General features: G+C 38.5%; 1 protein-coding gene across 8 annotated transcripts in view; it reads left to right on the top strand.

Annotated features, from left to right (window-relative positions):
• NRXN3 (neurexin 3) overlaps positions 1 to 25,284 on the top strand; it is a 1,036,510-nt gene that overhangs the window by 762,288 nt on the left and 248,938 nt on the right. For all 8 annotated transcript variants that reach the window (XM_074824849.1, XM_074824850.1, XM_074824853.1 and 5 more), the window contains one exon: positions 15,078 to 15,259. In XM_074824849.1, coding sequence (XP_074680950.1) covers positions 15,078 to 15,259 — 182 coding nt within the window. The remainder of the gene's footprint in view (positions 1 to 15,077; positions 15,260 to 25,284) is intronic.

A 25,284-nucleotide genomic window follows, 5' to 3' on the forward strand; every position in this document is an offset into this window, starting at 1 on the left:
GTCTTTAACTACCAGACCAGGAATTGATAGAGAAGACTCTTCTTGGAGACCCACAATGATAGTATGAGAAACAACAGGCACAAGAAGGAATGTGGAAAACTGTGATTTAAATAGTAGGGTGATAAAACATTGGAACTGGTTACCATCAAAGAAGTTGTTGAATGTCCTTTCTTTGGGATATTCAAAACTCAGTTGGAGAACTTCCTAAGCAATCTGATCTCATTGGCCTTGTTTTCAGTTGGAGGAGAGGGAAATATGTGACCTCTATGGTCTCCTTCCAGTTATTTGATGGTTCTTTCTCTCTAGGCATTTGTGGTGAGGTCTACATATTCTCTGTTTTCTATGGGAGTATGATAGTTGAGCCATCAGCGTTATTCAATTCTGCCAGTTCAACTTCAATGCAATTCATTGGAAATTACTTTTTATACATATTTTACTGTTGTTATATTACATTCAGAAGGATGCTTCTAAAATACCAACATAAATGATCAAAAGTTTGAAAAACTAGGGTTTATAAATTTTTCGTCTTTCTTTCTCACCTTCTAAAGAAGTCAGGAGGTAAGTGATTATGTGCTACTTGCATGCCTCTCTAGCTGTCACCTGTAGAGCTCTGTAGGATGCAAGTGCTGCAGTTTGAGGAAGAATGAGTGACCCTTAACGTAGGGCTTAAGAGGCATTCCAGGCCTGGAGATGAAAGGATGAAGAACAAATCCTCTGTATTATTGAAGTGTGTGAAAGGCATGAAAGAGCTAGAGGTAAATCAATAGTTTGCATTTACAGCACAGGAGAGAAAAAAAAAGATAGACTGGTATTTATTTTTCCAGCTTATTTGAGAGAGATTTTTCCCCCTTTAGGGAGCACAGAACTGAGCTTTCTGTAGAACTGTAAGCCTTTGGCACCCTGGAAGGTGTACCCAAAAGAGAACTGTTCCCTGTGTTCTCTCCCAAATAAATGATTTAGTAATCAAATGCTTTATTTGGATTACAGCTGCCAATTCACAATAAAGCAGTAGAGACTTAAACTAAAATATTAAGGTTCAGTGCTTACAGGTATGGAGATTAATATACACTTGAAATATGAGTGAAGGAAGTCTTTATCAATTTTAACTGGAGTTTCTCAGTGGGGGTAGGAGCTGAGGTTAAGGGGACATGGCCTACCCATTTTTAGCTGTTTCTTCAGCCCTATTTATTTAACTTCTCTCTCTAAAACTTCTTAGCAATACCAATTAAATACCATATGATTCACTTACTGCTCTGGAAGGGACTGGAAGTCCCTTCTCCATTTCTAGATACGTGTTCAGGTAGCACCTGTCATTGGTCTACCTTAGCACTGTGCTGCATTATGTTTTAATATAATGACAGATTCGTTTCAAAGGCCTTTGTATAGGCCTTCTTCAAGAATAGGAAATGCCAGGGCATTAAGATTAAATACCATATAGAGGTGTAAAATTAGCATTAAAGCATAATTTAAAATGTGTTAAGAAAAGACAGTAGCATTCTCCATGAGGATATTATGGATATCATCTGTAAAAATTGTAGAAACTTACTGCTTTGCCTGAAGTCAACTAATAATTTCAAAATGAAGTGTAGGGAAATCACTGCCATCATTAGATCAATGTGATCAGCCCACAGCTCTTTCATTATCCTCACTTGTGTGACACATACTATTGTTCCATGCAGCTGAAGGCCACAGACTCAGGGCCTCTCAGGTGATGATGTGTTTTAGTCTAGATTGCAACTGCTGAACTTCTCAGGAAACAATAGTGATGGAAAAACTTCTAGAGAGTGGCTGAATATTAAAGTCATAAGAGTTCTTGATCATCTCTGCCAGAGGGAAGGAGTGTTCCACTTTTTGCAAGCCAAAATGCCTCACACAGTCCATGTTTGATGGTCGTGTGTTCATCATGGCAATGGGAATATCTTAGTCACCCAGTACTACTGAGGCTGTGGTGTTGCGTGCCTGTATCACCCTGCTCCTCTGGATAAGGCCCAGCTGCAGCTTTGCCATTGAATCTCATAGCAGGAGCTGTTGCTGTGTGTAGCTGTAAGATGGAGGCCACTCCAGTGTGGTGTAAGAACTGTGATGCTGATGTGCTTTCTAGGGAAATTATAAGAAAGGACTAGGGTGGGTGGCTTTTGTGGCTAAACTTCATCTTCTGCCTTGAAAGAAGGGTAGCCAGGCATGGGAGATTAGATGTCTCCCTTGTGTGATATTACGTTCATAATTGGGATAGCAGAGGATGCTGGGAAAAAAACTGATACCGAAGACAAAGCAAACTGGCTGAGGGGAACCAAGTCCCAGGTCAAGGTGAGCGAGTTATTCAGAACCACTCTGCTTTTTCTCTTCCCTGCTGACTTTCTTCAGATACAGTTGTTCATGAATGATCACAATCAGTATATCAAAATAAACGCTTTATAGAGTAAGGTAAAAGGAGTTGCTGGCAAGACTGTAAATCCTCTCATGGAACAAATGATAACTCAGCTCAAGAGCCCTTTTGTCCTGGGAGTGCAGGAAGGATATAAATTCTCTGAAAGTATCTGTCAGTTGGAATTGCTCTGCATTCATCATGCCAACCCTCTGCATCATTCATGAATGTCATAAGAGACTAAAGAATTGGCACTTCATGGTGAGAATGATTAAACAGCCATTACACTTGTCTTTTACTCTGGCATGATACCTTTTAACAGATTGCCTGTATAACACTCGCGTATGTCTACCTCTCCTAATGGTGGCTGTCCTTTCATGGTAGCAAGAAGCAGACACAATAGCAAGAAAAGCTGCATATCACTTACAGAAAAGTTTGTATGCTGTATTACTAGCTCTGGATACTTTTTGTTTTTACATTCCCTCTGTGTGACCTTGGGGAAGGTGAGAGCCTTAGTAATGGTGAGCTTCTATAAATGCATTTCTTCTCATCACTGGCCTTCCAGTAGTTGTGAGGGGCAGCATCATATTTGAGGTGAGGTCAAAAAACTCTGAACTCTGAGTTTGTTTCCTTGGTAGACCAAAACCTCCCCATTTAGTCCTAGAAGACTAGGCTTTGTGGGTTTTCAGAATGAAATTTAGTACTAAGGACCAGAGATCCATTCTGTAGGTATTTTTACTTCTGAAGTTTTACTAGCTCTAGTTTTACTAGCTCTAGTCTGGTCCTATAGACTAATTGCTTGTTAACAGCTATATTGCATTTTCTTGTTTAGTTTTATTGGAATGAAATCAAGCTTACATACTCTGAGACTTCTCTGATGTAAACCAAAGCATGGCAAATGGTGATAGATCAAGAAGTTTATTTCAGAAGCATGTTGCTGAAATGCTAATGGCCAGCAAAAGGTTAGATCTCTGAAAACCTGCTTCCTATTCTGAACTCTGATGCTGATTTTGTGAGCTTTGGTAAAACACCTTCTGGGGCTCTGACGAATATCTATTAGCCAATATTTCTGGGCCAAGTCTTTTCAACATTCAAGCCTGAAGATTTGGGTTTGATCTCCTGCAGTGAAGACTGCAAACGTAGACTGTATTTTCTGCGTTGATACCTATGACTAAGGAAATGTGAACAGGTATGTAAGGAAGAATGAAGACTTACCTACATTTAAAACAAACAAAACCTTGTAGTCTGCAAACTGGCCATGCAAGATGTTATTCTACTTAAACTTGAAGTGGCTAAATAAAACTGAGAGAGCAGCAGTTGTCTTTGTGGTTTTGTTTTTGGTTTGGTTTGGGTTTTTCCCTGATAGCTTAAGGATCAAGACTAGAAAGAGATTCTTTGGAGGAGAGTTGAATGGGCTGAGATCAGTAGTAGCAGTTTGGCCTCCATCCATCCTGAGCCATATCTAGGCCATTTTGTTACTATTCAGATTCTGTAAAACTGTAGTGAACTAACATCCCTATTCTTTACCCAAGCCCCAAATGAGCTATGAAATCCTGCTGTGCTTCTCATTGCTAACAGTAGTCTCTGTATTCAGCTCCTCTGGCATGCTGCCTTCTGGGCTTATCCAAAGACATCCTCTCTGTGTGCTCTTTTATCAGAAAATACCATGAAATAAGAAATTGCATCCAGATTCCAGCTCCTCCTTGGCAGCAGAATGCAACTAAGAATTACTTCCATCTACCTTTACAGAATTTAGTCACAGTTGCACCTAGTGAAGTCTCTTTGCAGGTGGTAGATAACTTTGACCCCAGTAAACATGTCCTGCAAGGGTCACAGTAACTGGGCACAGTTTTCTGGGGACTTCTACCCAGCAAATTTCATATTTCAGTTGTAGTGTTTGTAGTTCTTTTGATCTCTTCTTCTGGTGCATTGTGGTTTTAAGTCTTTTTTCTTCCTGTAATGAAAGTTCTATATTTGCTATGAGTGTGGGTTTATTGTAGGATGTTTTTAAAAAAAAAAAAAAAAGACCTGGAGGAATTGTCCTTGTGGACCTTTTCTAGATTGACATCTGTCATCTGTCTGCCTAAAGCTGCGGCGCTGAATTTAATGACACAACTGATCTGTTTACTGAAAGAGATGTCTTAAGGACTGAGGGTGGTGGTATGATAAAAATCTGCAAGGCAAGGTTGACACTGAGAGGATAGATACAGGGACAGATTACTATGTCTTCCAGTACAAGAACTAGGGAACATGTAGTCTATTTAGCAAGAGCAAGTATGAAAAAAGTGATTCTTCACACAAAAAGGTGATTCTTCTTCACTCGGGTTGGAGGAGACCTCAGGAAGTCTCTAGTCCAAACCACTGCCCAGAGCAGAGTCAGCTGTGAGGTCAGATCAGGTTGCTTGGGGTTTAATGTAGTCAGATCTTGAAAACCTACATACACAGACTCCAAAATCTCCTTGGGCAACCTGTTTGACTGCCTGTCTGTCCTTGTGAGGAGAAAGCTTTTTCCTTCTATCCAGTCAGATTCTCTCACTTCAAACTATGCCTATTGCATCTTATTCTCCAGCTGTGTGCCACTCTGAAGAGCCTGCCTTTGTCTTCTCTATAACCTCCTTGTAGGTCCTGTGAGACTGCCCTTAGGTCCCATTGAAGTTGTGTCTTCTTCAAGCTGAACAAGCCCAAATCCTTTGACCTCACAGAGCAGGCACTTCAGCCACTCGACCATCTTCATGGCCCTTCACTGGACTCACTCATGTTTGTCAGTCCAAAGCTAGATGCATTATTCTAGATGTAGTCTAACAAGAACTGAGTAAAGAGGGATAATCGCTTCATCACAGACCATGGTCCTGTCAATAGAGTACCGGATGCTGTGTGCTGCCTTTGCTGATGGAGCTCACAGCTGGCTAGTGCTTAGCTTGCTACATCAGTGGCAGATTTGTGTGAGTCATTGCTGAAGGTTCGTAAATCGTTATTGTGAATGGAAAACTCTAATACTCTCTCCAGGAGAGACTGGATAAGTATTGGAAATAAGATCTCTTCGGGATTCCTGTATAAACAAACCACATGAGGCTGAGTTAATTGCTGAAAAGGCTCGTTTGGTCTGGGTGCATACTTTAAGGAAATATGCTTGCTCTACTCTTAGTTTTCCCTGGGTGTCCACTTAGGATCAGTGCTGAAGACATGACGGTGAACTAGCCAGATCCTTGTCTGACCAATTATGTTGTTATAATGTAAATTAAGATATTACTGAAATATTTTCTTAGCTGCATTATATTATGTTTAAGTTGGTATGCCTATGGTCATCTTGGGTCCATTTTAGTCAACAGCTAATCGCTAGATTCCTTCTGAGATGATAAACATCCCCAACATGCCCCATGGCAAATTCAGATTTTGGAAAAAAATCAATCTTCCCACTATCCCAGATTTAGGGAAACCTGTAGTTCATGTGTAAGCTATCTTGGACCTTCTGGTACTTCTAGGAATATTCCTTTGGTTTCCCCCTTATTCCAATCTTTTTAATGCAGTGTAACTAATAAGAAGTAGCATACTGTCTGATGCGATTGCTGGCTGATGCACACATACTGGGAGGAAAGTGACTCGTATTAATTTGCTGTCATTAAAAAAAAAAAAAAAACACAGAAAGAGGGCGTGATCTGAATTGCTGCATCTGTTTTGTGTTAGTCTTGCAAATTTTCTAACTCCTCCTCTTTGTATAGAAGAAGCTCCTTCATATTTTAAAGTGGGAAAGGAATTTCAGTTTCATGTCAAACAGTGTCTGCTTTTTGAGATGTGAGATGAATATGGTGTTCATTCTCGGTTTCAGAGGTTTTGTCAAGAGAAGAGCAAGCATCCTGAAAGGAAAAAGCCAGTTTATGAAAACTCCTTTTAAGCACAGACGTTTGGGCTTTTTGAGGATTAGACTGGAAGCTTTGCAGTTTTCATGGCCTTAAGTTTTTTTCATTCTTAGGCAATTTGAAGTTCTTGATAAGGTCTCTTCCAACCTAAATGATTCTATAACTAAAAGGATGTTTCAGCTGTCATGTCAGAAAAAGTATCAGGTCTGTCTTTGTTTTCTCCTGGGAAGGATACTGTGATGGAATGAGTCATGTGAGCCAGATGATGATGATGATTAGATCCTCTGTAACCTTTTTTAAACTGCCTGTCCTTTTTTTTTTTTTAAAAAAAAAAAAAATCAAGCTGGTGTTTGTATTAGTAGGCCTTTTAAACTCAGGATGTGGAAAACACAGCAACTGTGGCACAGAGATGTGCGAGTGCCAGAGGGCCTTTAGGAGAAGGACGAGTAAGATTTTTCATTCTGATTGATGATAATCAGTTTTGATTAGGCTTCTATTTCTTGCTGTGTGTGATTGAGTGGCAGTAACTCAAAGGTGTCCCTGGGATATCCTGATATTGCAGAGCATTCCATATACTGTAAGAACATTGGCATATATGTTTGAAGGCATGGGTGTGTCAGTGTCTAGCTTGTTCTTTGCCTCCTGAGCTCTGATTCATACTTTTGCTAAGAACTTTTTTATTTGGTATGATGTGAAGTGAGATAGGAAGAGGAGTAAAATAAAGATCAGGATAACAATGTAGTTGAAGTTTAAGATTGAGGGCAACTGGATGATAGCTTATAACTAGAGAAGGAAGAATAGCTTCTGTCAAGACTGATGCCTTGGTAAGTATGGAAGGGTAGAGGAATGGGACTGACACACTACTTGGTACTAGTGCTGTTAATCTTTCTTTTAATCCTAAAACCACTTATGAATCTTAAATCTTATCACCTCTCTCTTGATCTCTTTTTCCTCCATTCTTAATTTGTTTGATAATGGTAGTTGAAAATGTTATCATACATCTAATGTAACAGCAAGGCAAAGAAGCTGTACGCAGTGCATTTAGTGGGCAACGCCCATAGCAGTAATTTTAAAAAAACATAAATAAAAATTGCAGAAACTGGAAATGGGAAACACCTGTTAGGTCATCTCTAGACAATATAGATGTTCCAGCACACCTAGAGTTCAAGTGATTTCAAGTAATGAAGAGTCAGACAAATAATCCATGCTATTCAGAAGTATATTGCAAAATTAGGTAAAAACTGTACCTATTTTCACCACTATTGTTGTTAATGCATATGGACACTTGCATTTCTTTGACTGTCCTCAAAATATTCTTTAGTCACTCTTTCAGTCTTTTACTGCTAAGAAATTCAGTTAGAGAAAATTTGGAGTTGTACAGCATGCATGGTCTGTTTGATGTGGCCAGAAGGAGTTACACTGGAAAAACAACTGTCAGAAGCTTCATTTTTTACTCAGCCAGTGCACGTCCTTTTGACAGTGTACAGGTATCAACTGATGTTTTATTGTCTGTGTTGCAATGTGATAAACCTTTGGGGAGCAATAAATAGTCAAGCCATTTGAAAGTTCTGGTGCTCTTTTCTGGTTTGTGCAATCTGTATTGTTTGGTTTAACTCCCCCTTAGAGCTGGTGTTCAAAACATGGCTCATTTTTCCTCAAGAGTGTATCAAGCATCAATAAATAAGATGTTGAACTGTCTGTCTGACCAAGTTAAGGCCTCTGAAGAACTATGCCACTGTTATTTCTCTGCCTGGAAACTGAGTGATCAAATATGCCGTTTACCTTAAGTTGTGAACATATGGGAGTGACCTTAACTTTTGGGGCAGCGATCAGATTAATCTGATTAAATTTCAGGCAAAACCTCCAATCTATTTTGTCAGAGTTTTCTATTAGAACAGAAATTGGTCTTAGCAGCTCTTCCTTGTTGCTTTGTTCATCTCCACTTGCTAGGGCAGAATAGCTCCCTATATGCCATATTTTGGGAAACTGCTGTTTCGTTACATGACCGAATAATGATGCTTCCTGCTGCAGCAAATTTCATCTCCTTACTGAGTTTCTGCAGACATAAGTCTGGTCTCTTCTCACTTGCTTTCATGCCAGTGTTCTAACTTGCATTCCTTTCCTAGTGACTTTTCTGGTGATGGAAATAGTAAATTAACTGCCTAGTCCAGGTACAGTGAGATAAGGGTCACCATTACTTTTTCTTATTACTGTGAGTTTGTCAAAACCTCCACCTTTTCTTACTGAGACTTTGTGGGAATTTTTGAATGTCTGCATAAACCACCAGGTCTCCATTATTTAATTACCCCATTAAAGGGCTGCTAATTACAGATGCTACCAAGGTTTCCTTCCTGATGTGAATTGGCTCTTGCTTTGCTCATGTAACCTGTGGTCATGTACAGTGTGTTACTGATTCCATCCTTTGACAATATTACTTCTTGAAAATAACCTAAATTTCAGTTTCCTGCCAAGAAAGAAGAGCAAAATGCCATCATCACAAATTTTCCTGAACTGATAGCTTCTTGTTAGAGAGCAGAAGGTTATGATTATTAATAAACATGGTAGGATCTTTACACCATCATATGAAATATCCTGAGACTCATCAGAACTACTGGACTAAAGCAGAAAATACAGCAGGACCATAAAGTAGGCACAAGTTGGGGGTGGGGGGGGAGTCAAAAAGACAAGCAATAGGTAAGGAAAATGCAGTAGGGTTCTTTTGTTTGTATACTTACAAGTATTTGACTTTAAAAATTGTGTGTCTTCCATTTCTCCCTTGAGGAATGTAAAAATAAGTTTCAGGTCCTTTTATAAAAATGTTGAGTAGTAAAATAATATCTATAAGCATTCTATGCAAGAGAATAAAGACATCATAATTGAGGGAAAAGCATATGCCTTGTCTTGCATGTTATTTTGGGTAGAAAGGTGTTATCATTAAGTTTACATACCTCATGTTTTTTGGCAAATTACCACCACAGTCAGGATATTTATGTTTGTATTGGGTCATGAGTGGCAGAGCGCTGCAGAGTACTCTGTGTGGGAAGAGGCTGTAAACCACCCTGTGCGGTCACAGCCAACTCTGACATAGGAGCACATGGTGCTGCTGCCTGGACACCTTTAAGAAAAGGCAGTTGCTACTGAGGGCAGGAGACACAGGAGGTGGCATGGGAGGGCTCATGGGAGGATGCATGAAGGGAGGATCATGCGAGAGGGCACCAGAGAGAAACAGGAGGAGACACAGAAGCAGGTTCATGGAGAAATGCATGAAAGGGAACATTGCTGGGGACATGCTGGAGATGCAGTCTTTTGAAAGGAGTCACTCTGTGTTGGATAAGGCATGCCTCTGAGGGGACCGCAGCCCAGGGCAGGGACACTCCTGAAGGAACTGGGCCTGTGGGTAACTTGTGCCAGAGCAGGGAAACCCCTGAGGGGCTGCAGCTCATGAATAACCTACACTGGAGCACAGAAAGAAAGAATCAAGGAATGGTGGAAGGAAACCTCTGTGCACTACCCCTGACCTCCTGCACTGCCTGTTGTCTCTCTACAGCCCAGAGGGAGAGGAGACAAGGAAGGAGCAGGAGATCTGATGAACTGCAATTGAGCTTGGGAAAAGAAAGGAACTTTCCCTAACTGTTTAATTGTTTGTTGTCTTTATTTCCCAATGCCTTAATCAGTAATTAAAAGTTTGCTAATTGTCAATAAAACTTAATAAGTGAGATTACCCCAGTTGAGGTTGTTTTGCCCACAACAATGTTGTCGTGAAGGGATGTGGGACCATGCTCATAAATTTTGGTGTTAACACAAGTAATTATTTGGCTTTGAAATTGGGCTGTGTTCTTCATAATTTTAATCTTAAAGGTACCTTTTAGTTGTAAAAATCTGAACTGTAACATTTGTAGTATGTTAAACTTATATCCCAGTGCAGATTTGCTGCAGTTAACCCTTCAATGTATAAACATTGTTATAATACCTGCCAAATGTTGTGTTTTCCTGGCCACAGGGAAATGAGTGTTTGTGCTGTGCTGTAGCTGAGGCAAAGTGGGCTGGTGATGGCTTAGTAGATGAAAACAGAGACTTTGCAATAGAATATTTATTGTGGGGAGATTCACAGGATACCTAAATCACAAAAGAAGTTCCGTCTTGTGCATATGTGACAGACGTGTTTTCTACTGCTTTACAGGATTAGTTTTAGGCAGGATACAGCTGCTGTACTTGTACTATGTTGACTGAAGGATACTATTCCTTAAGATAGGTTTTTGGAGTCTTTGGGTGATGGTGAGGAAGCAGTGATAACTGATTTAAAATTATAGGTGGTGGTGCCAACTTCAACTAAATGTTTCTTAGCACAACTCATTAGGAGGCTTTATTTGCTGTGGCTTATAACATTGCTTATAACATTTCTGTTAGGAATTTTCCATGAGTGTTTGCCTCAAACTATTTTGTTTTGACTGAAACTGAATAATCTAACAGCTCTGTCCATGAATATAACTAGCAAATACACAATTTGCCTAAGATAGATATGCAGACTTTAAATACCAGCACTGTCATGTGTGTTGCAACATATCCATCTCTCTGATGTTTAAATCTCTAAACACCAAAGCTCTAAGTTATAGTTACATGTTGCATAATTTCTGGGAGAAGTCAGCTGCCACTCTGCCAAACTATAAGTTTATGAGGTTATAAGCTTTGTGTATGCTAAACACCCAATGGCATCCTAGTAGCTTAAATCTGTAAGGAGTGTTCCCTCACCATATATTTCTTCACTTCTCTGAGCTCCCAATGCTGACCAAATTCTGCACACAGCATCCCAGCAGAGTAGCTGATCATATACTGTTCCCATTTGTTCTCACGTGTTGGTAGAGTAAATCTGGCCCAGGGCACTGTGAGAAGTGGGATTTCTCACAGCTGACTGGGGAAATAATTTTGTGTCCTCCTCTCTTTGATTTTATTTTTTTTTCTTATTATTATTTTGCACAGTATAGGTTGAAGTTAGCATTATATAGTTGAAGTGGTGAAACACTGTAACAATAAAATACAATGGAATTAATCAGTCCCTCAGAGTTTCCTATTTTCAGGACACAATTGGTGTTGTGTTTATTATAGGATGTACATAACTAAACCTTGAACAATGAGGAAAAAATAAATATCAAGTGGCTGCTCATTAACAGTGTATTATCCATTGTCTGTCTTGAATAGAAAGTGTCTTGGAAAAAAAAATGTGCTTTTGTGCAATAAAGAGATCTGTAACAAAGCTTAGGTGCAATGAGAAGATCTCAAGCTGAACAGACTTTCATGTCATCAGCTTTTTTTTTGACCGAGTTCCTCATTAGGATCCAATTAGCCTACAATTCTCTGCAACACCACAAAGAAAGGATAGTTATTGATTTAAGATTGGAAGGGACCACTGGAGGTAAATTAGTCCAACCAGCTCACTTACACCAGCCTAAAGCAATGTTAACCAGATAGAGTTGTTCAGGCCTTGACAAGTTCTGGTGAAGCTGAAATCTCCTTTCCTGAAGCCCAGGGCTGTAATTCTACTGTTTGCCTTGTTCAATTCTCTTCAAGTTTCAAAATCCATAAACTCATGGTTGCTGCAGTCATATAGAAGCATTCAAGTCAAGTGTGTTTGTGTTGCATTTCAGGTTTTTTGGTGGTTTGGGGGGGCAGGATTTTTAGGTTTGTTGTTTTGTTTTGTTTTTTTAATGTGATCAGTGTGGTAGCAACTCTTGTTATCCTTCCTATTCCACTTTTATTTGATGTTTGCACCTTGTGTTTTCAGAATGAAGTGACTATTTCATTCATAATTTGGGGAAAAAAGTGGTACTGGCAGAATGTTAATATGCCATCTCTTTCCAGACTAAGCAATGGGTATTCTGTATACCCTCAAAAAGGCAGGGAAGGGAAGGGACCTTGATGTACACAAAAATTGTCATGTGTTCAGCTACACATAGGTAAAGCAAGTGGCCCATTTGTCATTATGCAGATAATCCTGACCTGGACAATAAGGAAACAACTGCTGGCCACCAGGCTTCTGTTAACAGGTTAGTTTGGGCAGTGCTGATCTGGTTGTTGCATCTGAACGTTCTTTGAGCAGAAGCCCAAAGTACTGAATATCTTCAGGTTAGGCCTAGAAGCAAAATCTGTGTTCTGTGAGGAGAAAATGAGCTCTGTTAAACAGTCCCATGACAGGCCTATGAAGACATAATTGGTTCTAATTGGCACTCATAGGAGCACTGACATGCTCTACCTGCAGCCAAATGGCTCCTAGAGAGGCAAAGAAATCATCTGTCTTCATAAATAGTGAAGAACTCTCTTCCAGGCTTGTCTTTGCTGCTGAAAGACCTGATAACTAGTACAAGGAAAAGGAGAACTTGTAATTCAAGTGAGAATAAAAGTGGGTTTTAATCTATGAAGCCACGAAAAATGAGTAAATTTATCTTGTTTTGCATAACACGTTGCTATGCCTTGTTTTAGTCTGTAACGCAAATACACACAACTTTTAGAACAAACTGATAAACTGAAGGAGGATATTTGTAATGTAGTTTATAGCGAGCTGTTGATATACCTGTGCATGGGGGAAGACATAGATAATTCCCTACACAGTCATCTCCACTATCTCTCTAACCAAGAGGTTACAGATGCAGTTGGGGATGTTTTTAAACAGACAAACAAAACCTATTTCTACATATTTTGCAATAGTCGTGCACCCTCTGTCTTGAGTTCAAAGTTGAATGAGGAGATAGAGTTAAGTCTGCAAAATTAATGTTTCTGAAACTGAAACGACATATGTGCACAGTTTCAGAATGCCAGTGTGCTCTTTTGTTAATTCAGAATTATGAGTGAAATTTTTTATCTACCCCTGATTTCAGATACATTTGTTTGAATTTACTGAGGGCATGTTCTGGTGGGTATGCACAGACCTGGAAGAAAGGAAGCATGGATTCATTTTCACTCTGTCATTGAGTCATTTCCCTTCTGTGTGCCTGAACTTTTGATGCCTGTTTTGGTAATGTGTGCTGAGATGTCTAGAGGAAGACTTCCAAGCAAGGGTGAAGTGTATCAATTATTTCTACTAATGTGTTGTATTTATTTGGGATTCAGGTCACAAAGAGCTTTAGTGGAGATGCAGCTTTTTAGGCAAGTGTAGAAGTTACCTGTATATGATCTCATCTGTTTCTGTATCTAACTACATTTAATCTGTTGAAGGTTGCTTGATACATGTTGCTGGTTCGTATATAGTGGGGGGGGGGGGGGGGGGGGGGCGGAAAGAGATCATCAGTTGTAGTTTCACTCAGATTAGCAAATGTACCCAGTAATTGCCTATACTTTCTACAGATATTTCAGCCCTGGTGCAGTAATGGGAGCTGATTATTTTTGCTTACTATTCTGTAGCTTGTGACCCATTGTAATAGTGCTCAGAAAATGAGTTGTAATAAGTGGCTGAAGCATTGTTGTTCCTGGCCTGCTTGTAGATTTGGGTCTAGAACAGCAATTTTAGCCATATTTTCCAAGAAGCTCAGGGGCTGATTTTATAACTGCTGAGTTATAAAATCCTGCTCGTAACTCAGAGTGTTGAGTCCAAGTCTGAATGTGAACACCGAACGCTTTTGCTTCTCAGCTTCCTCATCTGTGACAATTCCTCACTTGCGTGTCTGTCTTGCCTAGCTCAGAAGGCCTTTGTGAATGTGGGAGGACATTGTTCAGCTTTGGAGAGGTTTGGTGTTGTCCTTAAAAACAAGGTCAAGGAACAAATTTCCAGGCTCACTGTAAAGACAAACGATGCTGGAAATATGTGGACTAGATATCCCAAAGTCTTAGGTAGTGTTGACAAAATGATAGGCTCACACTATGTGTGAATAGTCGTCAGCTGAAGACAAGTCCAACCTTAAGGAGAGCTGCCAAACATTCCCTTTGAATCCCCAGATAAGATTGAATCCTATCCTTCTGAAATAGGTGTGGCTTGTTTTTTCCCTCTCTGAACAGCAGTGTCCTATCTGGCATTGTCTGGGATATAATGGAATCATTTGCTCTTGATAAGCTCTTCACTTATCTTTATCTTAAATGCTGCTTTTCTTTATTTAGGAACTAATAAAATGTACTTCATCAGGTTTTATACAGAAGAAATTTCTTGAGTGATTTATACTTTAAGAGGAAGCTTGCTTATTTGCTTGTAGTTCCCCTGCTGTGATGTGTGTAGGAAGATGAGGGTGTTCTGAATAACACACATGCACCTTGGAAATGATTGTGAGTCTTGAGGATGAGTTCACCTGAAGGATGAACTTTCCCTAAAGAAGAAATTACATTGTTTGTTAGCAAGTCTAATGGTGCAAGGATAATGGTGAATGAGCAGATATGTTTAGTCTGATAAAAAGCTGTTTCACCTTCTTATCTCCTTCCGTCAGAAAAAGTGTCTAGCATTCCAGAGCCATTGCTCTATGAAGGAAAACTTCAGTTTTTTAGAAGGAAGAATACATGTGAGAAGTTGGAGAGGGCAATCTAAAGCACCATTTCATGCATGTCTTATAGCACATATGGAATCAATTCCATTATCAAAAATGGCTCACGGTGTCATTTGTCATGAAATAGAAGGATTTTAGTACATGTTGTCCTCTTCTATTACCTGGTTGAGTCTGGAAATAAGTATTTCCATCGTCGGCTCAGTTTTCCTTGAGCCTTCTCTGTGTGCTATCAGTAGCCTGGCCAGCAGGAGCCATTAGTTTCACCCCTTTAACTAATGAAAGCATATTCTTACTTATTTTCTTCCTCTTGGAAGTTACAGCATTATTACCATAGTTGACAAATGAATAAATTAAATGGATAACTAATAATTTTTTCTTTGGTTTTGTGTTTTGTAGCTGGTGCCACATATATATTTGGGAAGAGTGGAGGTCTCATCCTTTACACCTGGCCAGCTAATGACAGACCGAGCACAAGGACAGACCGTCTTGCTGTGGGCTTCAGCACAACAGTGAAGGATGGCATTCTTGTTCGGATTGACAGTGCCCCTGGGCTTGGTGATTTTCTGCAGCTGCACATAGTGAGTATAGAAAGGCCCATGTGTATGCCAGACCTGGGTTTTTGTTAACTGAATGTGCATTTGAAGAAAACTATTACTCTAAAATAGCATGTGTCATACTCTGCGCTTTTTCTATCTTCACCACTCATCAAATTAACCTGCCTTATGTAGTTCTCTAGGGTTTTGTAGAACTGCTGAATGGGATGCACAGGTAACCAAATCCTGGTGCCAGAAGAAAGGTGGGGGGGGACAAACAAACAAACAAAAAAGCCTTATGAGATTCAATAGCAGTAGTATTTATTAAAAAATTGTATAAAAAATTTTCAGCGGTGTTAATCTACTGTGGCATATGCACAGTCCTGAGTACAGCTGAATTTATGGTGGAGAGTATTACTATTCTCAGAAGGCAAAAAATGAAATCAAGTGATAAGGGGTTTTTTCCTCACTGAGAAAGTTAAGTGATAAAACTGAACAGATCCTCAAGTTGATATAACTGGTGCTTTCTTTAGCAGGATAGTTCAAAAGAATAAGAATTTTATGTTGTTAGCACAACATGGCTTTGCAAGAAGAAAATAAACTTTTTTGTGTGTGAGCAAATATTATAGGGAAACTTGAGTAAAGGTGGCTTTAGGGAGAGTGTCCTGGTTTCAGCTGGGATAGAGTTAATTTTCTTCCTAGTAGCTACTGTAAAGTTGTGTTTTAAATTTACTATGACAGAGAGTCAAATTGTTTGAGAAAATTAGAATACTAGAACTGGAAACTTTTGGAGTTTGTTCTTTCATGTGGAGCTTTGGGAGGAGGAGAGGTTGTTTGCATTATTTTCCTTTGCAAACAAAGAAGCCAGTAAGTTTACTAGAGGTAGAAGCTGGTCCTGTTACTTGATACTTAGATTATTTCCAATGTTTTATGCGTTAATTCATAGTGGAAGGGGAATGGGCCATTTGCAGGTTTTGAATGAGCTGGGAAGCTGTTGACATTTCAGGGGAACTTGAAGATATAAGCAAACAGGAGGAATGCCAGGGGCCAAAACAGACCTTATGTGTGTGACCAAGGGTCTTCATGTGCTGCTGGAGTTTGCCATGTTCAGAATCATGTTGAAGCACTGGGTATGTTGCAGGGTGGTTCTGAAACAAGGGTCAGGGCTAGCACTCGTTGCCAGCATTTTAAGTGGTTTTATTTTTAATTTTATTGTAAAATTCAGATTTGTTTAAATGGGTCAGAATATGGCCTTGAGCCATTAGACTGTCACCAATTCTGGTTTCTCTCTTTTTGCTATATATCCAAATATTAATTTTGTGGTTTGTGCTGGAATGAAAGTGAGATCAAATCCTGGCATTTTTTAAAGAAAAACACTTTTTCTTGCTTTCTTAAAAAACAAAGAGCTCCAGAAGACTTTGCGAAAGTAAACAATGTTAAGCCTAATGGGTTGGAATTCCATAACTTGCATTAAGCAAATGTGGTTGGATATGTTTGAGCAAGAGAATGTATATTCTTCAGACATTATAACACAACATGTGTAAAATGCTATTAAATAACTGGAGAACAGTATGCCTGGCATGAGAGGAGAGGTGCAGAGATATGAATTTGTTCAGTCTTAGAGAAAGAAGTCTAAGATGGGATCTTGTTGCTCTTGGCTGCCTAATGGGATGTTACAGAGAAAATGGAAGCCAGGATTTTCTTTGTGGTAGTCAGTGGAAGGAACAGGGGAAATGGATACAAGTACGAAAAAGGAATTTTAATCCTGCATTAAGATAAGTGAGTCTTTTCAGCATTAACGATGAAGGCACATAGTTTTTCTCTATATCTTGGTCTTGAATATTATCAACTCTACCCTTAAAAATGAGTCCATCTGAACTTTTTAATGAGTGATTATTTTTTTTTTAACATTGTAACCAATTTTGCTGGATAGATTGAAACAAATTAAACAAATTGAACCTGAAGCATAAGCATTCATTTAAAACAAAAATATTAATGACTTTCTCTTTTCAATCAGTTTTGGAATGGATAGGAATGAAAGTTTTTCTGCTTCCTCCCAATATATTTTCTTCAAACTACTCTGAATGGCATGATGCTAGTTTCAGATTATTTCAGATATCTAAATCAAAGCTATTAATTGTGGTTGATATTAATGCTGAAAGTTCTGTTGACTGCTTCCTGTGTAGTTTGGCCAATTTTATCCCTGAAGATGTTCACTAGCAGCAAATATAGAACTAGTTCAGCTTTAATTTCACTTGTTCTTTTGTGGTCAGGATGGATTAGGAGGATTTGCCAGTCATTCATGAGGAGCAAAGACATGCTGCTGTGCTCTTCTGGGTATGGTATTACTGTTCATCATATAGATCACTGATTCTACCTAAATGTTCAAATAAAGCATGTAGTCTGAGATTCACGCTGTTATACATAATAGAAAAGTTGAAGAGGAACTTTTAAAGTGTTATTGGCTTCTTGAATGTCTGTAAGACTTTGTTGTTAACGGTTCAAAGTCACAGAAGTGAGCTTACATCAGGATTATTTTGGAAAAAGTCAAAAATCTGAAATGAAAGGCGCATCTTGAAATGGCATTTAAAATGCAAGACCATATAGGACCTCTTACTTAGCAAAATGCATGCAAGCTTTCCATGGGACCAAGATCTTTCGTAACTGCCTGAAAACTACCACATGGTTTGCACTGTCATGTTCAAAGACTCTGTCCCCACATGCTTCGTGCTGTCATGTTCAAAGACTCTGTCTGTATTCCTTTCTTCAAAACCTTGTCCTTCCATTAGGCCAATTTCAACTGTCAAGAGAAACAAGAAAGCATGAATCAAACTTTAATAAAAATATGGGAGAAATAAATTTGTACATCAGAGCTATGAAAGCAGATTAAATTGATAATAAAATTAAATTTTAAAAACACAAATACTTAAGCCATAAATCATATCATAGGAGAAAGAGAAAATAGGTATTAAAACAGGGAAAAACAATGTTAATGTAATTTATTTTATGTATATTTAGCAACTTGACTTTTTCAGGAGCAATTGTATTTAATAATAATGAAAGTGACAAGGATTTTCCTGGATTTATATTGGGAAGGCCTCTTCTTCTGTGGCCTTTCTGGATATTCCAGTCACAGACTTTATTTTGGATGCTATTTGCTGAATTCTGACCTCCTCACCCTTCCCTGGGTGTTCTGTTGGTGATAACAGGTGACAAAAGCCAGCTGGTGATAATTGTTTTCTAAAGTATATCACTAAACTAAAACTTACTCCAAAAATCATAGTATAGGCTATGGTTTATCAAGATCTGATACTATTTTAAAGATTGTAAAGTGGCTCATACTCTGCTCAGAAGACATTTTAGTAGTTTGCCTGTTTTTTAATATCGTGTATGTTCTGGAGTGTTCATTATAATCTCTTTCTATTTGTAAAATTTAAAGTCAAAAGAAGATACCTTATTAACAAGTAACATATTTGCTTGTTTAATTTATGGTTGATATGTTTGGATTCATTTTTTAATTATGAGTCTTCCAGATATTGTGGAAATTTATTGACTAAGGTGACTGTTTTATATGACAAAAAATTACAGCCTCTGAAACTATTTTCTCTCCTGATTTACAATGAAGTATAAACTGGTAGCCCTGCGAAAATGGATGGCATACCATCCAGATCAATGTTGTATATGAAGCATGAGGTGTTTGTGTGAAGAGACTGTAGCACATGGAATGAGAGTGTTGTTATAGCACCAAGAGAGCACCAAATCCCTTCCTATGAGACTTTTTTTTCCTGACAATTCATTCAAAGCACCAAGTCCAAACCTGTACCAGAAAGTTGCCTTCCACAACGGATGCTTAAAAGACTAAATGTATGAGTTGTGGTTGGATGTTTCTGTATGTTCATTCACCTTACACTACTAAAGCTATTTAGTAATTTACAACATGCAAAAATCTTCATAGAGATCACATGGGAAGAGGAAGAGAGCTGCAGGTGATGATTATCATTCTTGTGATGACTATGGAGAGAGAAATCACCCATCCATGTGCACTGCTGGTTTAGTCTGGAGTCTTTCATGTTGATGTGTATTGTAAACTGTCATCTCACATCTAGCTGTTCAGAATGATGTTGTGAAGCCAGTCCCATTTTTGAATTGCTTGTAAAAAGTAAACTCTAGGTTTGGGCAAAAATGTTAATGATTCTGGAAGGAGTTTTGCTTAAGTAGACCCAAGCTAATGGGGATCCATCACTTAGCACCAGGATTTGATATAGAATATTCTGATTCTTAAGCAATAAGTATAAGAAAAAGTAAGTCTTCCCTGAGTTAGAGGTGGCATCGCTAAATGAGAATGAGTATAAATGGAAGAAAATATATGTGTACATTTGACCAAATCTGTTCAGTTATACTGTGATTGGCCAAAGTGTGTGCCTGAGCTTTATGGTTGTCGAGACAATTCTGGCTCCTCTGTACAAAGTCTCCTGGAGACTCACTCCAAAACTGCAGTGCCATGTCATTAGAGCAGATAGAGAAGTAGCAGAAGAATTGAAATCAGCGGAAGGATAACCACAGAGCATGTATCATAAACTGAATATCTTAAGGGCTAGAATGAGATAATAAATGGAGGCAAAATATAATAGCAGTTTGTTTTACTTTTCTATAACCAAAATCACCTTGATGCAAAATATTTCAGCCTTTCTTAGGCCAAATTCAGAGTGGGCATTAAAAGGGATACATTTTTATCCCCAAGAAAGTAGAAATAAGAGGGTTTCAAGACTAGCCTGTTTTATTTTGCAGACAGTATGTCAACATGAAACCATGAAAAAAGTGGGTGATCTGCTTTGGTCTCCTGTCTTGTGTTTTGCTTTTTTTAGCTGCCTTTACTGTCTTTACAGTTACAGTTTTCTCTTAAAGTGTGTGTTTCACAATGTTAGAACTCCTTTTTATTCTTGTATAGAACTCTGTTTGTTTGAATTTAATTTTTGTGAATACAAGTAATTTCACTCCACCATATCTTGATCTTGTTTGCATTGATGTGCATTCAGAATAGTGCTATTATTCTTGCCTTTCCAGGTTTTAACCAGTATAGAGTGAGTCTTTGAGTTTGATACAGTTCTTGCAGTACACCAGAAGTGGTTAAGCGTCAGTGTCCTGTAAGCAATTATCAGTTCCAAAGTGTTTAATGCCTATCATGTCTCATTTCATTCAAGAAACAGTAAAGAACTGTGTACATTTCTCCTAATTACATTTATACAAATTATGAACCCCTACAGATTGGTATGGAATATATTCAGTGAAAGATGTTTTATGCTGAAACATGCCAGTGGATCACCAAAAGGTGAAGTGGGGCAGAGGCTTCTTTGTTGAAGCAAGAATTTGTTTACTGACTGGCTGGGTATAGGAGACAACATTTTGTATAACACATTTAGCTGAGAAAGTGAACAGCTAATGAATGAGAGTGGCTAGACTGCCTCCTGGAAAGGGGAGGGAATTAGGATGAGCTTTCAAGCAAAAGATGATACTGTCTGGATCCTTAGAAGGTCTAAAAGAACAGGCTGTCTAAAGACATTTTCTACCAAGACAAAATCTAGCAACATACCTGAGGGAGTATTCTGCAGGTCTCTTGTAATTATTCACACATAAAAACTATCTGGATGTAACTTCCTGTTAAGGATAAATTCTCTGGCAGAGACTTCTGAATATACTGTCTTTAATAGGTGCAACCTGTGGTTTAACATGCGCATGAAGACTTGAAACCATGACTGCTAATCTTCCAGGCAAGATGGCAAATGAGCTGAATGAGGGAGTGGGAGAACGGTTCTGATTTAATGTTAGTGTCTGAAGATTCAGCAGTGTCTCTTTCATTTCTTCATATATATCTTCTCTAAACATTTGTAGCTGAGGTTTGTCAATTCTTGAAGTTACAACTAAATAGTTATGGATGCCCTTAACCTAACAAGTTGCATGTTATTTAAGGTAACCAGGGATTGGCAAGGTAGTCCTCATTTAAGATGTCACATATATATACATACACTGCAGTACCTTAAAAGTTATCCTACCTCCCTAAGAGAACCTCCACTGTGTGCGATGGAGTAGGTTTCTGCTTAGCTGTGTGAGCTAGATAGAGTGCTGGCACCACGAGGATTGGGGTGGTAGTACTGTCCCCTAGCAACAACAGGTAATTTAGGAGACTCTCTAACAGGCGTTGAGCTATTGCATTGCAAATGGGTTCTGAGGATCTCACAGAGCACATCACAAGTGCTTACCACCTTTCTATAATTATTTGTATTAATAAATATATGTTTCTGCTTAGGATGGCAGTCATCTTCAGCTGAGGCTTGCATCTTAATAGTGCTCCATGGCTTTATGTTGGTCACAAGAAGATGATTTAAGTGCATGTGTGTTAATCAACATCAAAGCAGATTAACAATATGCATAGTCAGTTACTACTTTTCCTCAGACAGAAAAGTAATTTCTAGTTAATGACTGGTAAATTTTTAGATTACTTGAACTTGTTTGCAAGAGGACAGAAAACTGCCCAGAATTCTGGCTTTTCTGGACAAGTGGGGAAAATAGCTGACAAAAAATTAAATTAATTTAAATACCAAAAGCTAAGAAAGTGAGCAGAAGACCAATGTATTGCTAATATGGATAACAATGATATTTCCTTCACAAAAAGCCTATCCAAAGGCATAAAATCCATTTTTAGTACATTTTTAGTACATTTGAAGTAGTTCACATTATGCATAGGAATGGTCCATCTATTTTTATCTACTAGCTCTCGGGAAAGAGTCTCTGTGGTAGGAGATCATGAGTTGTGACTAAACCTTTGAAGGTTAAGGAGCTTCTCACCCCAGCATGCCTGTTTATGGCTGGCACAATTTGGCACTATGCCCCATCAAGTTATCTGAATGACCTTTTGAGCTCCAGTCCCTGCTTTGTTGCCAGTGTTTGAACCAGGTGTATGAATGAATGTACGTAGCTGAATGCAACAGTGCGGGAAATAGCGTGCTGATGTCCTGTGGCTACAGATGATGGATTTTAGATCCCTAGCTCCATTCAGGCAGCAAAGAAGCTCAGTGCTTTGATACAGGGACGCATTAAGTCCTCACTTGGCGACAGTTTGTGCATAGATCCTAGTGCTTTTGCTGTTGCTGTTGAAGGTTGTGAAGCTGATTAGAGGTATGGAAGAAAGAGCCGGTAGGGCAATATTAGCATGAATGGTAAAATTGCCAGTTGGACCACAAGTTAGCCTGATTAGAGTCACAAACCTGAAAATAATCTTGGGGCTTCAGCTCTGCAGAACAGCTGAGTTCAGCTAGACAATGGCAAGTGAAAATTAAGAATTGCAGGGGATGGAGGAAGAATCAATGGGAAATTACATGAGTAATTTTGTGAAGCCTGGCTTAAAGATATGGGTAACGACATATACTACCTTTGTTGATTTAAAAGAGAGAGCTTTGCTGCGTCATCAAGGAAGCAGACCTCTAATAAGATGATCATGATTTGGTATACTGGACAGAACTAACAGCATTTTTTCAGGATACACACCTACTCATTTTAGTGTTGTACATCTTGCAAAGTCAGTCAGACCTTGGCATTTCAGTGTAAGTGCAGAAATAAAAAATATGCTCCTAATTAGAAGCAAAAATCTTAATGGGCTTGCTTATGAGAGAGCTTCATCCATAAATATATAGCCTCTGTTTAAAATACGTTCTGAAGCTTGAAACTTGTTTAATTTGTCAAGGTTTGTCTTAGGACTTGTGGTTCTGTGAATTGCTATTAGGTGTTAAATGATCAAATCTCAGCGTATCTCACACTATCTGTCCAAACAGCCTGTAATGCTTGTTCTTGTACACTGTATAAACAAATACTGTGTTTTGCTTAATATTTAATTTACTCGCTCCTATGACTATAATGTTTATGTAGAATATGTCATCTAGGGATATATTATATATCATAATTTCAGTAAAACTTGAGCTGAATTGTCTTTACAGTTTTGCAGTACTTCCTCTTAGTATTTTAGAACTAATAATTGGGATTTTCACATTTTGTCACACAGTCTTCTCAGTGAGTGAGTAAATAAGGAAATACTGTGACTTTTTTTGATGCTGAGAAAGTTTAGATTTTGCTTCTTAATGTTTTTCTTTTAAATATTAAATACAATGAATGAGGTAGTGTGTGGGTTTTTCCGGTTAGGTCAATGAAGGAAACCCCATCTCCAGTGCAGTTCTCTTCTTGAAATAATCAAGACCTGAAGGAGATAGGTGTGAGATTTTCAGTGTTCATTCTGAAAGAGACTAAAATCTTTTATATTTGTAGACTCTTAACAATTGGTAATACAGATTTTTGTCCTTTACAAGAAGAAGCATCAAACTTACAAGCTTGTTCAGACCAACCCATCTTACTTCTGTATGCTTGGATAAATTGCACTAATAGATTCTAAATTAAATCTGTTTGTAATTAAAGCCTTTATCACCTTCTCTATGGTTGCATCAAAAAAGTAAAATAAAATTCTTGATCTTCGTGTTAATGGATAGCAGCAGGGTATGATAATAACTCACTGCATGTTCAGACATACTGAGTACTACTCAAAAGCAATTAAACAAGGGCAATTGTGAGTTTAATTTACCCCAGCTTGGTATCTGGAGTAACCTTCTCATCAAAGGTTAACAAGTGTTTGGTACTACATCAGCTTCAGAGAAATGAATTGTTTCTCTATTAAGCCTCTAGGAAGAAAATCTTAAACAGGAACATATTATTGAATCGTACTAGAAAAATATAATCTTGATCTGATCCAAACAATGTTATACATTGTTTGCTCTATGACTTTAATTTTAGAGGATTTCAAAACTCAGTGCAGGGAAAAGATAACTTGATCACTGATATGCACTTGACTCAGAGATGAAAATCAGCTGTTCAAGAGAACATAAAAGACTAGTCCTGAAGTTTTTCATGGGAAATGAAAGGCAATGTTGCCTTTTCCTATTCTACCAGGACACTGCAGAGACAATTTTGAGTAGGAAGTGCATTGAACTGGAGTTTGGCTAGAACTCTAACATCCAAGTTCTCCTGAGTTTCAGTGATCAGAAGTTTTCAAGAAAGGGTCACAGTTCTTACTCAGAAACATTGCCTTAACAATTGTTATAATGCCTAAAATATACACATGCATTTAACTTTAAAACAGCTATACAATGACAATACATCACAATATCTCTTTGAAGCGTACACACGAACATCCTTACAGAATGAGAAAATTGAGGCCTTAGAGATTAAATAATGTAACTAAAGCTGTTGCCTCAGAATTGGAGCTGTCTGTCTCTGAATGTTCATCTTCTCTTGAATCAGAAGGCTTCACAGTGCTTCCTTCTCCATCCTGATAGCGCAGTTCAATACCAACAACTGGGGGAGGGCAGTGCCCTTGGAAAGCTGCTGTTGCCAACACCTCCTGCTCTTGCCCATGACATCTGAGGACCAATTTTACAGAAGCAGGTGGTGTGTGGTGTTTTTGTTGTTGTGGCTTGTTTTTTCTCTGCATTTAAATGCTGATGGGGCCTGAACTTGCTTTGCTTGTGTGTTGTTGGGATCAAGGCTGAAGTGGTATTATTTGTGCTAATAAGCCTCTCCTGTTAGTTAACCTTTCAGTACATAAAGCATGATTGAACTGAGGGCTTCCTGCTGGTTTGAAAGGCTTTTATGTTAAATACATGATACAGACATTTTCCTCTTCCATCTCCTTATGTAAAAGAAGTGGGATGGGGGAGACTGCAAACACACAGCCTGAAACCCAGTTGAAGTAAAGCTTATGTAGTGTGAAAGCTCTCTTAAATATCTTGGCATATCTTTTTTTCTGCTACATTTAAATTCCTAGTGCTTTGTTTAAGCAATTTGCAGCCTACAGAAAGAGACTGACTGCCTCATATAACTGGTATAATTCGGGCCAATGTAAAGCATCAGCCAAGCATGTTTTTGCCTATACCTGATAACTAAGTACATTACTAGCTCTGACTGTCCAAATTTACTTTCAGTTCACACAGCCCCTGTTTTAGCTTATTCTTTATTCTTGTCAATTACTGATG

Source organism: Strix aluco, chromosome 4, assembly GCF_031877795.1.
Source record: "Strix aluco isolate bStrAlu1 chromosome 4, bStrAlu1.hap1, whole genome shotgun sequence".
Taxonomy (NCBI): Eukaryota; Metazoa; Chordata; class Aves; order Strigiformes; family Strigidae; genus Strix; species Strix aluco.